General features: G+C 28.1%; 5 protein-coding genes across 7 annotated transcripts; 3 read left to right on the forward strand and 2 right to left on the reverse strand.

Annotated features, from left to right (window-relative positions):
• The first annotated feature begins 1,720 nt into the window (after positions 1–1,720).
• LOC100879642 (uncharacterized) lies at positions 1,721–5,033 on the forward strand. Of its 2 annotated transcripts, XM_012289821.2 has the most exons (5): positions 1,721–1,851; positions 1,938–2,187; positions 2,251–2,366; positions 2,459–3,051; positions 3,478–5,033. In XM_012289821.2, exons 2-5 carry the CDS (start codon positions 2,042–2,044, stop codon positions 4,840–4,842), a joined length of 2,220 nt encoding a protein of 739 aa, XP_012145211.2. In that variant the 5' UTR covers positions 1,721–1,851; positions 1,938–2,041; the 3' UTR covers positions 4,843–5,033. The 2 variants fall into 2 exon arrangements, with proteins under 2 accessions (XP_012145211.2, XP_012145210.2); XM_012289820.2 differs by having other exon boundaries at positions 2,459–5,033.
• Positions 5,022–6,164, reverse strand: LOC100879420 (uncharacterized). The gene is made up of 3 exons (XM_003705206.3): positions 5,586–6,164; positions 5,342–5,460; positions 5,022–5,267 (listed from the first exon to the last, which is right to left on the reverse strand). The coding sequence occupies exons 1-3, from the start codon at positions 5,590–5,592 to the stop codon at positions 5,061–5,063; spliced, it is 333 nt and encodes a 110-aa protein (XP_003705254.2). The 5' UTR covers positions 5,593–6,164; the 3' UTR covers positions 5,022–5,060.
• A 287-nt stretch (positions 6,165–6,451) lies between these two features.
• LOC100879305 (adipocyte plasma membrane-associated protein Hemomucin) lies at positions 6,452–8,972 on the forward strand. The gene is made up of 4 exons (XM_012289817.2): positions 6,452–6,783; positions 6,877–7,082; positions 7,210–7,495; positions 7,566–8,972. The coding sequence occupies exons 1-4, from the start codon at positions 6,674–6,676 to the stop codon at positions 8,767–8,769; spliced, it is 1,806 nt and encodes a 601-aa protein (XP_012145207.2). The 5' UTR covers positions 6,452–6,673; the 3' UTR covers positions 8,770–8,972.
• A 492-nt stretch (positions 8,973–9,464) lies between these two features.
• On the reverse strand, positions 9,465–12,226 carry LOC100879193 (protein C3orf33 homolog). 2 transcript variants are annotated; one of them, XM_076536175.1, is made up of 6 exons: positions 12,116–12,226; positions 10,510–10,631; positions 10,373–10,432; positions 10,100–10,301; positions 9,935–10,041; positions 9,465–9,879 (listed from the first exon to the last, which is right to left on the reverse strand). In XM_076536175.1, exons 2-6 carry the CDS (start codon positions 10,582–10,584, stop codon positions 9,616–9,618), a joined length of 708 nt encoding a protein of 235 aa, XP_076392290.1. In that variant the 5' UTR covers positions 10,585–10,631; positions 12,116–12,226; the 3' UTR covers positions 9,465–9,615. The 2 variants fall into 2 exon arrangements, with proteins under 2 accessions (XP_076392290.1, XP_003705252.2); XM_003705204.3 differs by lacking the exon at positions 12,116–12,226 and adding an exon at positions 11,077–11,214.
• LOC100879081 (uncharacterized) lies at positions 11,206–12,614 on the forward strand. Its single transcript, XM_012289806.2, has 3 exons — positions 11,206–11,345; positions 11,425–11,648; positions 11,832–12,614. Exons 1-3 carry the CDS (start codon positions 11,310–11,312, stop codon positions 12,607–12,609), a joined length of 1,038 nt encoding a protein of 345 aa, XP_012145196.1. The 5' UTR covers positions 11,206–11,309; the 3' UTR covers positions 12,610–12,614.
• The last annotated feature ends 45 nt before the right edge of the window (positions 12,615–12,659 follow it).

Here is a 12,659-nt window from a genome sequence, read left to right on the forward strand (position 1 = left end):
TATATACACATTTGGCGTCACGAACATCGCAAATACGCATGTGTGTTGCTTTTGGTTACGAAGCGTTCCTAAACTAATCAAAGCTGATGTGCGCAGAATGAACCAAATTTGTTAGATAATGGTCATGATCTTCCGTTGAGCGAATGATGGACTGAAGTCACGACCGAAGGGTACATTTCCAAAATGTCGTTTTTAATGCTTTAATGCGTTTGAATGATTTTTGAATAATAAAATTTTGAAAAAAGAAATGTTTATAAATCTTTTAAAATGAATTTATAATTTACATATATATTTAATAATCCTACAATTTTATTCCAACCAATTAGAATAGAGCATGGGGTATTGACAAATTTAAGTAAAAGTGTCTTACCTAGTGGTAGAGTTAGGAACTCCTCTAATTAAAACACATGAATCTCTAAATTAATATATACATTTATACTGCACATGCTACGTAAATCAAGCGGGACAAACAGAAAATTAAAATAGTAAAAAGTGTAATGGTTAGAATTGTCACTTAGGGAAATGCAACCTGTAGCAATCACTATTTCATTTATAAAACTGTCATGTAACTATAGTTATGTAAATTTGATGCAAATAATTAATTAATGAGAACAGCATCAGATAAAGAACAAAATATTTGTTCTCGATTCACACTGTACAATGTATATAACGTTATGTAATTATCGTGAAATTTTACCACCTTTTTTGAAAGGTGTGTTTATTTCATTTAAAATACTTAATAATTTCATTAATTTCTACTATTGCGCGTGCCATTTTAATTAAAATAAAACATTGAATAGTCTTTCACACTTTCTTTCGCTTGTCATGTGATCTTGGTATAACATTTAGCTACGACAACAGCGATATCTGGTGGATTTTGAACTTGCTAATTATTTCCTTGTAAAATACAAACATAAGAACAATTTTGTACATGCATTGCCTACTTATACACGTAGACATCTAACTATAAACTGCTATAAACTAAAACGTAACTGTCATCCAATTAAAATATAAATTTGTAAATATAGAGTTATAACATAGATGTTATCAGTTGTCATCTTTTATAACGCAGTAAAACGTTCAATTATTTGTTGCGATTATACTTTGTTTACTCGAATGGGTTGGAGTGTTATGACTTACGTCTAGTATGAAAAAATTGTATAAATTGTTGCAGTATTTACTGTATATACATTGTTATTGCGTGACTTTTTTTATTTTAAACGTAAGTTATTAGCAATAAGTGTTTATAGTGCAAAATTTACATATTTTTTTATTACAAATGGGTTTTGTAAAAAAAGGATTTTACTTAATTTTTTGCAGTGAAAATCATTGATATAGTTCTAGTAGAACTAAAGAGAAACTTATTAATGTTGTCGACTTGCTTTAAAGAGGAATCTTCACCTGAATTGTTTTTCAGAAGTATAAATGGATATAAACTGAAACTTATTGATAAAAGTGTAACAACTAGAAATGTTATGAGATTTATTTTATATAGAAATCCACGTTTGAATGTCAATGTGACACTTATTTTCATACTTGTAACATTGATCTTATGGATAGTATTTAATACTTTAATAGCATTGACTATATTTGTATTAGTTTTAATAATACAATTAATTTATTTTATCACATCTGTGAAGGAAGGTTAGTTGAGTAATTATAAATACTAAAATATTTAATCTATATTAATATATATTAATTTGTATTTCTTTATTTACAGACACATTACTAGTAGTAGAATCTATTGGTGTATATATTGAAGGAAAAAGAATATTTTATGGTTTAAGTTCATTTAAATTTGTTCCTTGGGATACAGTGGTTGATGTATTTATTAATGAAGTTATAAAAGGAGTAAGTATAAAAATAACATTTACTGGAATGTAATAGATATTATAGGTCATGTATATGACAAATATAAGTATAATTCATGTTTTCAGCAAAAAGTATTATACTACCTTACAATTGTAGTAAAAGAATCATTTGGTAGAAAAGATTCATTAAAATTGGTTCCCTTGTTCCAAGAATTAATACCTGAAAGAAAATGCCTGGAATATATGTTCGAAAAGCTAGCTGGCTTGATTGGACCCAAAAAAAGGAAAATACAATTGTAACAGTACCTGGTTCATATTGGTTGTGTCATAAAAGCAATGTATATAAATTTATCTTTAGATATCATCGCATGACTAGGTAAATATTTATTTTATATATAGTAAAATATTGTTGATGACATCTTAATATGTATGTTTGTAGGAATAAAAAACAGTTTGAGTTTGGCAAAGAGTTAATGAAGGTTGTTAGAAAGATCATTAAAACGCAACCTCGTCAAGGACAACAATTTAGTACTACCAATCTCTTTGTCACTTACAGTATCCTTTTTTTAAATGCAAAATTAACACAATCTTATATTGATTTTAATTATTATGTGATAACTATAAAGTAATTCCTTAATAATATGTAGATTATGCATCATGGACTAGACAAGACAAAATGTTTGCAATGATTAAATTTAAAGAACGATGTGGCACAGTATATTCTCATGCATTTGTTTTGACTATAAAAGTGTGCAACGTTTTGGAACATACAGAACAGAAGATAAAACATGTAGTAACTATTCCTGATACTGATCACTGCCCAATCCCTGCTACTGGAAATTTAAATAGTGTATGTTCAGACAAAAACAACATTGAGAGGAAAAGTGAAAAATATTTATTAAACTCTTGTAACAATGGTATCTCAGAAAAAAATGTGCAGTGTGATAACATACAAAAAAATATCTCAGAGTCTAAGACTCAAGGTGTACAATTGGATAATAGCTTAAATAAAACACCTACGAATAAAGAATCTGTAAAACAGAAAACAAATAATGAACACAGTACAGAAGTTAATAATAAGGTAAAAGAAAATAAATCTTTGAAAGGTGATAAATTAAAAGAGAATAAACTAACTATAGCTGAAACAGAAAAAGTAGATGATGCTCATAATTCAAATAATTTAATTTCTTTAGAAAATAAAAGCAATAAGGATACAAAATTATGTTCTGGAAAAATTAATGTATGTACTACCAAATCATCAAATAATCGCAACACATTAATTTTATCAGATGAACGTGAGATTGGAAAAAAATCTATTGATTGTAAAACCAGTTTGGTGCAGAGTAAACATAATGATAAAAATACAGTTGTTAATACTAACGAAGATTCTGCTAATTTACCATATCAATATTTTATAGAAAATGAAATAGAAAATGCAAGACACGAGATATTAGATGCTGAAAGTTGTTTGCAACAAACAACTGATAAAAACTTGTGTGATCAACGCGAACAGAATTCTAAAAGACATAAATTAGAAAATATAAACGAAGATGTAAAAGATTTACCTAGTCCTAAAAAAAGAAAATTCACAATAGATAATACAACATCACGTTCTTCTGATATTACAGATTTAGTAATGGAAGGATTAATGTTTACAATTCGACAGGGCCAAGATACTGTAGCGGTTATTGAACAGAAAACTAAATTAGAAATGGACGAAGTATTAGAAAATTCTGAGAAAATTGAAACACAGGAAGGTGAAAAACGCTTACGAAATTCTAGTTTACTTGGTTTAGAAAACTTAATAACAATGATTGATTTGCCAAAACAAAATGAAAATGAACATAAATGTCAAAATGCAATTATTCAAGAAAATATTTTAAAAAATCAATCTCTAAATGTACATTCATTTGATAGTACAAAATATTCTTTTAATGATGTCAATATTACTCAAGAAAACATTACATCTACATTAAAATACGCGCAATCGAAATTTTTATATAATAATTCTCCCTTAGCTAGTACAAGTTTTTCAAATAATAATGATAATTTATTTGTTACAAATACATGTAAGTACAATGTTACAACGCAAAATGTGAACTATAAACAAAATGAAGAAGGAGAAGAAGACATAATACCAGAAGTATTACAAAATAGTATTTTTCAGTCACCAATCCATTCTTTGAAGCGAGTACATAAATGTGAAGAAAAATTTATAGACTGCAAGGATGTATTAGTAAATAAAAAAGAATTAACAAAATTTGAAACATTAAATGATGAATGTATTTCACCTCTCAGTAAAAAATTATTACTAAAAGAGTGTTTGAACACTTCTTTTTCAAATGATAAATTTATGAAAAAATCGGATACATCACATAAATTATCTGACGATAATATAAAAAATAAGATGCATCTTCCAACAATAATATCAGATCAAAGTATTACTATGCAAGAAATACCTTTACCGCTACAGAAAATGTTAAAAAATAAGTCCCCAAAAAAGTATGTTTCTTTAATTAACAAAAATGAAATAAATAAAAGTAATATTGAAGTTCACAAGGAGGCTGATAAAACACATGAAAAAGAAGAAATTCCTTTTAATGTACAACTAGAAGCTAAAATTATAAATAGTAACAATAGTAATGATCACGACAATACACAATTAGAAGCTAAAATTTTAAACAATGAAAATGATCAAAATAATAGTGAAAATGAAAGTATGTTATCTACTGTATCAAAAATTCAAACAAATGATAGTAGTACTTCAGGAAAAAATATGACAAAGGTAGAAGAAGTGTCATCAAATGAAATAAAAGACATCACACAAGAATTTTATGAAGATATTTCATATCTGCAAAAGAAAAAGCTTTTACACAATGAAAAATACCTTAGATCTAAAACGAAATCATTAAATGTGCTAAGCAGTGCAAATTATGGTGAAATGCATATAGAAATGGTAAAATTTTTTCAAGATATTACAAGAGGTGCCAAGGTTGTTGTGACACGTATAAGTACAAAAGAATATACATAATTTAATAAAATAAAGTTCCTCTTCAACCAGATTTGTGCACTAATAATGTTGAACAATAAAAGTGTCATATTATTTATCATCAATTTAATCTATAATTTAATATTAAGAACTAAATAGTATGTTCAACATCTTTTTTTACATGTATATTATGCAATGAAGGTGAATAATAAATAACTGTATAGTATTTTAAATGTTTTATTTAATAAAAAATACAAAATTCAACCTTGCAATAATTTATGAGTCCAAGATACCTTTTCTCGTTCAATTTGATCCATAACTGCTTTTAAATTATCTAATTTATTTGTCATATTTTGTAACTTGTGATCCAAATGTTTAAAAGATATTTTTTTTTCATTAACATTTATATTACAATTTTTATGATCCACATAGTCTATTGTATTAGACTTTATAGATACTTTCATCATCTACAAAACGTAAGAAAAATTAATTTTCAATTCATGGCACATAAAAGTATTATAAGTATAAAAATACTCATCACATGTATATCGGTTTTAAGTTTGATGCATTTTTCAAGTTCATTAGCACATTCCATTGGATATCGTTCTCGAGCATCACATAGTTCAAAGAGTGCGTCTTCGCACTGCTGTTCGAGATTATCTGAAAAATAAAATATAGATGTATTAATTGTTTACAACATTTCAGTTCATCCATCATACTTCACTATTAGTACTACTTTCTTATTTAAAAATATATGTTTTGAACGAATGACAACAAATACATACGATCCATTTGAACAGTCACAGCGCCATCCGGTAGAAATTAATCACGATTATATTCTATTTCAAAAAAGACCGTTCTGAATGTGCAATTTGACTAACTTCAGTATGTTTCCCTTTACCATGTGTTTTTTATTTCGTCGGTTATATACATGGTGAATAAAAATATGTGAATTGGGGAAGAAGGTCATAATGCACGATGTATACAAGATAAAAAATTACTGGAGCCATACACTCGGTGTCCTAAAAGTTACATATTTGCATGTACTTCAGCTACACCAATACCGGATTTAAAAGTATGCGATGATAATTGAATTTCAGTGCAGTACATCAATAAATTAATAACGTTATTATATTGCTCACTCTTGCTTTCAATAAAACATTTGGAAACAATCGATTAAAACAAAATCTTTCTGTTTTATAAACAATATTATGTTTTTTTAATAATTAGAATCTGATGCTCACATTAAAATAAAGATTAATTCATTATTTATTAATACATTAAAATAAAGTAAACTATACTATGAATTTTTAAATAAAAATTATTTCATCGTCGGTATAAAAGTGCTAAATATTCATACATTTTTATGATTCATGATAATAATAACTTAACGCATGATAATATTAACATTAATATAATTTATATATAAATATACACATATACTTTACTAATACATGTTTTAATTCAAAAACATAAGTTGACAGACAACTCTTGAAATCAAATCGCCTTCTTATTGCCGAAATATGCATATCGCAATCAGCACAAATTTTGATGAGTTGGCAACAAAAATAAAATCATTTCGGCAACGGAAATTAATGACATTGATACCTTCCGTTTACGTGGCGCTTATTTGTACGCATTTTTTGACACTGCTAAAAGTAAAGTTATGCGTTTTACAGCACGTAATTCACCGCCATTAAAATTGCGAATGCCGTTATCTAAGCCGGCAAGGAACAGTTAGGGTAAAGGTCTTAGTTTTTCCTCAGTAACATTAGTGCTGAGATGAAGAAAAGTTGAAGTGTTCTTCTGCTTTTTAAAGTTTGTTGAAAATAGTAACTAAACGTACAAATACGTCTTCAAAGCACCATAAATAATGGGGTATTTAAAATCTATAGGCACGGTAATAATATATATTGGTCTTTTCTTAGCTGTGATTACATTTTTACCGGGTTTACCTCCTGAAGCAGAATATTCCGAATATAGGTAATATACCTATTTATTTTCTTCATTAGCAATGTAATTCTGGAACATATGTAATAAACAATGAAATGTTAAAACGGCTAACAAATATTTCAGTATAAAACTTCCCAGTGATGTACAAAATCATTTAGAATTAAAAAATCGATTAGAAGGTGCAGAAGTATTGTTTTCTGGAGAAATTAAAGGTCCAGAATCTTTTGCGTCGTACAATGGGGAACTTTACACTGGTGTGCTCGGAGGTTACGTCGTAAAAATTGAAGAAAACCGGGTAGAACCAATTGTGAAATTTGGTCAGAAGTGTGGTATGTAGTTCTAAATAGTTTAATTGATCTATGAACAAAATTACGAGTTCAATTAAATCATAAATTTCATTACATGCATTCACATGATTGATAATATATGTATATTAAATAAAGTGTATATTTTCAGATGGTTTATGGCAAGAAGAAAAATGTGGTAGACCTTTAGGTTTAAAATTTAACGATAAAGGAGAATTATTTGTTGCTGATGCTTACTATGGAATTTTTAAAGTCAATGTTAAGACACGGCAGTATGCAAACATAGTTAACAGTTCTTTACCTATTGATGGAAAAGCTCCAAGAATAGTTAATTCTTTGGATATTGCAAAGAATGGAGATATTTATTGGACAGATTCAAGTACAGACTTTGGAATACAAGATGGATTATATACATTCTTAGCCAATCCATCTGGCAGGTAAAAAATTTTTAATTTAATTGGTACATGTTATTTAGTACATTATATATAAATAATTATTTATTTGTAGATTTATTCGATATAATGCTGCAACAAAAAAGAATGAAGTATTGATAAAAAATCTAGGTTTTGCAAATGGTGTTGTACTAAGCGATGATGAAAGTTTCGTTCTTGTATTAGAATGTCTTCATTCACGCATTATTAAATATAATTTGAAAGGTCCAAAAGCTGGACAACATGAAATTTTGGTAGAAACTCTACCTGGTTTACCAGATAATGTACATAGTGATGGACAAGGAGGATTTTTAGTATCTTTAATTATATATGCAGATTCTGAAAATCCTGTCTTACCTCAGTCTCTCATGCCACATCCATACATCAGGAAAATGTTATCCAGATTGCTGTATACCATAGAAGCTCCATTTAAATTACTGAATGATATTTATCCAAATTACTATGCACAAAAGTTTTCACATGTAGTGGGTTCATTTCAACTTTCATCAATTTTAGATACAAAGAAAACATCAATAATACTCAGATTGAATAAAGCAGGAAATATTTTGGATGCTTTATATTCAGCAGATAAGAAAGTACATGGTACTAGCTCTGCTTATGTACATAATGGATATTTGTGGTTTGGATCTCCTTGGAATGATTATATAATGAGAATTCCATTAAAACAAGCATTCCCAGATTTAGTAAGTGCTAAAAAATCTTCAAATGTAAAAGAACAAAGGAAGGAAGAACCACGTCCAAAAGTTTCAGAAGCACCAAGTGTAAAAGTAGAAACAAAACCCACAAATACAAAACCTCAAGAGACTGCTACGAAATCACGATCAAAGCCAGCTAAAGAACAAGCAAAAGAAAAGCCAACTTTAGATGTATCAACACCAAAACCAACCACTCAAAAATCTACATCACAACCCCGTGCTTCCACAACTACTACTACCACTACCACCACCACCACCACCACTACTACTACAACTCCTCCTCCTCCTCCTCCTCCTCCAAAACCAACTACAACACCACCTCCTGCTGTTCCAAAAACGTCAACAAAGGAAACGAAGAAAGATAATGTAAAGAAAGTTGGGAAGGATAATTTGAAAGAAGTTAAAAAAGATAATTCCAATTTAAATGCGAAACCTGAAACATTAAAAAAAGACAGCGAATCAACTGTGAAATCAAAACCTGATGAATCTGTCAAAAAAGGTGCTCAGCAAACTCAGGCTACAAAACCCAAGCCAGTAGAAAAGAAAGATTCTGTTAAGAAATAAATAGTTAAACATTACAAAGTTTAATTATACTGTTCTATTTTATGTTAAAGGTTCTACATATTCCAAACATATCGACTTGTTTATATTTTACAAGATTTAAACCATATTTACATTCCGTTATTTTAATAATACATGTTTTTTTATTTACAGTTCTCAAACAAAGTTCAACAGAATATTATAAAATGTTTTTTACGTTAATGTATGTTAATTTTCTTATAAATGATACAAATAATTGGGGAATGCGTTAGAGACTGTGATTTAGATTTGTATATAAGATTAATACTGTGTTATACAATAAAAATTTAAATATTAAAATAATATTTCTATAAATAAGATAATTTATATTATAAATTACAATTGTTTATGCGATTTAAATTATTTTCTTATAATTAAAATTGTTTGCTATAACTATAAAAATAGTGTGAATCTTTCATTGAATTTTTAATTTCTATTTTTGTATGTGATCTATTTTTCTATGTAAGGTATATTCTATAAAATATACATATGAAAATAAAAATTAGTTATTCTTTGGCTAATGCAATAAACCTATATACATATATATTAAAATTAGCATTCTTCAACTAATACAGTAAACTTATATACATAGCGGTGAAAAATAATGCTTTTAATTGTATATAAAAGTTGGTAAAAGGATGTATAAATGGTATAAAAATAAAATTTTTGTTTTCTAAATATTGACTTTTATAATTGCTATTATTTACTCCTTTAAAAATAACACAGATTACAAATGTTTAAGTACATTATAAAAATATATGTTAATTTGTTTTTATTTATACAATGGAATCACTGTCCATGAATAGAACAAAAGGAATTATAAAGCTATGCTCAAATATTAAGTTGTTTTGTTATAAAAGTGGGTAATATAGACTTTACTTTTTTGGCTAAATTCTGCTGCATTTTCCAGAAAATGCTAGGATATATAGCAAAATGCCAATATCCATTTCTTTTATATCGTGCCCACTTCTGAGCATTTAATAAACATTTTTGATAATGTAAGATATCCTTATCCTTTGACATTGGTTTTAGAGAGCTTTCATTTATTAAAGCAAAGCCAACCTTTATTAATTCTTCGCCAATTTTTAATTGTTCCTGTATGATTTTGATATAAATAAGGAGAAAAAGTCACATAAAATTATATTCTTACCTGATTGTGTTGTAACACGACTATGCAGTTTAAGTACTCTTTTCTTTTTGCTAAAGGTATGAAAGTTATTTCCTTTTGACCAACAATTGTTTGTAACCAACTAATACCTAGTTAAATATCCATTAATGAATCTATCGTACCTGTAAGCATTTAATTAGTACTTACCATTGGCTGTTATGTCAAGTCCAGCTATTTTTATTGGTAAATATTTAGAACCGCTCAATCGGGGTAAAGGTATTAATGGCTTGTGATCAACCATGAGAACTGTGCCATAGCTAGGATCTATACGTTTCACAGTACCTCGAAGTTCAACTCTTTTTTGTATAAAATGAGATGGTATACTGGACGGTTTTCTAAATTTAGCAAACTAAAGATATAATAATAAAAGGCATAAGACATTGAGCTATTTAAAACATTATTGATATAGATCATACATACAGGTCTAATTCGATAAAGTGCAACAACTAAACTTATACTAGCAATTCCATAACTGATAACCTGAAATCGTTAATAAACCGCTTAAAATTATTAAAATTTGATTATTATATGAAAATAAAATGTAGGTTAGGACATACCTTCACTGTTTTAATATCAGTTTCGTTAAAAATTATTAATCTTTCCATAATACTTTGCTTTTTTTCTAATGCCATAGTTGTTTATTTATATTATTTTAGTTCAACGCGCTGTAAATTAGTACCTATAACAAATTGAAACCAAACTATCTTTCTGAATATAATATTTAATGCACTTAATAACCAATATTTTTATACTAAATGGCAACAAAATTGTAATAAATAGTGGCAATATATTTATATTTTTTAAGTTTTATTTCGCGCAAGTAATACATTTTAAAATTAAGTTTTTAAGAAGTACATATTATACAAATTATAAATTGCACACATTAATATTTTCGTTCAAAATATTTTCTTTTATAAAGGAAATTCTTAATTTATATTTTATTTAATACACGAAGTTATTTAAATATGAAAAGAACAATATATGTATACATTATCAGAAATTATATAAATTAATAATGAACATATAAAATAAATACTATAAATAAACTACAAAATATGATCATCAGCTTTTTATGCAGTTACATAGAGAAATGCTGTGTTAATAATTATAAATTAAGCATTTACACAAACTGAATTTGCTTTCATCCTTCACTTTCGTTTTCTTATTCTCACACATGCGTAAGTCGGTGCACCACGCTGACATCATATCTTACTCAAGGTGACAAGCAGGGATATTAAAATGATCGTGTATATGTTTTGAACATTTGTGAATAGTGTATAAAATTGTGTACTGCAAGAGTACATACATTCACGAGGAATCAATTAAATTGCTGGCAATTTACAATATATTATAAACAATGTTTCGTGATGGTCAATATTTGGAAGTAATTAAGGTATCACGATCAACAGCTGTTACAGCTGTCACTAGATGCTTCTACATCTATATAAATAAAACAGAAGCTGTGTTTGTAGGCTTCAGATAATTGTTTAGCTACGGCTGTCGTTACTGTGCAAGAAAAGATTATAAAAATTAAAAAGAAAGAAGTTTCGACTAATAAGTGGCTTGATCTCGAGGACTGGGCTGCTTTATATAAAATCCTGAAGAAAGCAATTTTACGTAACGTTCGAGTTGAAGGATCGCTCGAGGATTTTAAAAAATATAAATGGAGAAAATCTACACGACAGTTGGATGTCACGTAAGCAATATTTTTCTAACAAATACTGTTCACTATTTACAGTAAAATGGTAATATAGTATCATAGTAGTATAATGAAGTAATAAAATGGTAGAGTGGTGGTATAGTAAAGTAGTAAAAAATATTTGTACTGCGGATACAAATATTACTCGTTAATTTGTAAAAATGTTTTCATAAATTACAGATATACGATTGAGCCATCAGAAGACGTAAAAGATGTTACATTATTGCCTACGATCAGAGTAAATGTATCTCCCGCGAAAAAACAATTGGATAAAACAGAGGTAGCAAAAACAACATTGAAGGAAGAAATTCCGAGCCGATCGGTGGAAAAATTGCAGAACCAGTCTACCAGTCATACACATCAAAAGGATAATAAAACCACTTCGATAAAAAAATCGGAAAATAATGATGCAGTTTCGAAGACATCAAGTAACACAAAAAATAATAGGTCTAAAAGATATTTACCTACGGAGGCTGCGGAGAATGACGCGTTAGAGGAATATGTACCGGATGCACCAACGACAAAGAAGTTATGCGCGGACTTAAATTATATACCGAGTAGGAAGAGTATGTTGGAAACAATCCAAGTATCTTCAAATGAATATTCGCCGATGGTATCAGATAATAAAAGCATAGCAGATGTCGTTCGATATGTTCCAAATTCTATAGATTTATCAAAAATATCTTATGAAACTTATGAACCTAGTACGACGATCGCTACTAATCATTCCGAAGAATACATTCCCAATTCGAAAGGGGTTAAAGCGTCCGTAGAGGAATATCATCCAGATTTTACTAGTAAATTAATGAAATTCGATAATAGTTATGTACCATCGAGTGTTCGGCTGACTAAAGAACATTCGAAAAGCTGCCCTGACAGGCATAAAAAGTTGCAATCAGGGAAACATTTGTTAAAACAAAACGAAACATTAATTAAGCGAAATATAGATCTGTTTTAACCTGATCGGAATTTTTCCTAAAGTATATTTTCAAAATGATATATATATAC

Source organism: Megachile rotundata, chromosome 10, assembly GCF_050947335.1.
Source record: "Megachile rotundata isolate GNS110a chromosome 10, iyMegRotu1, whole genome shotgun sequence".
NCBI lineage: Eukaryota > Metazoa > Arthropoda > Insecta > Hymenoptera > Megachilidae > Megachile > Megachile rotundata.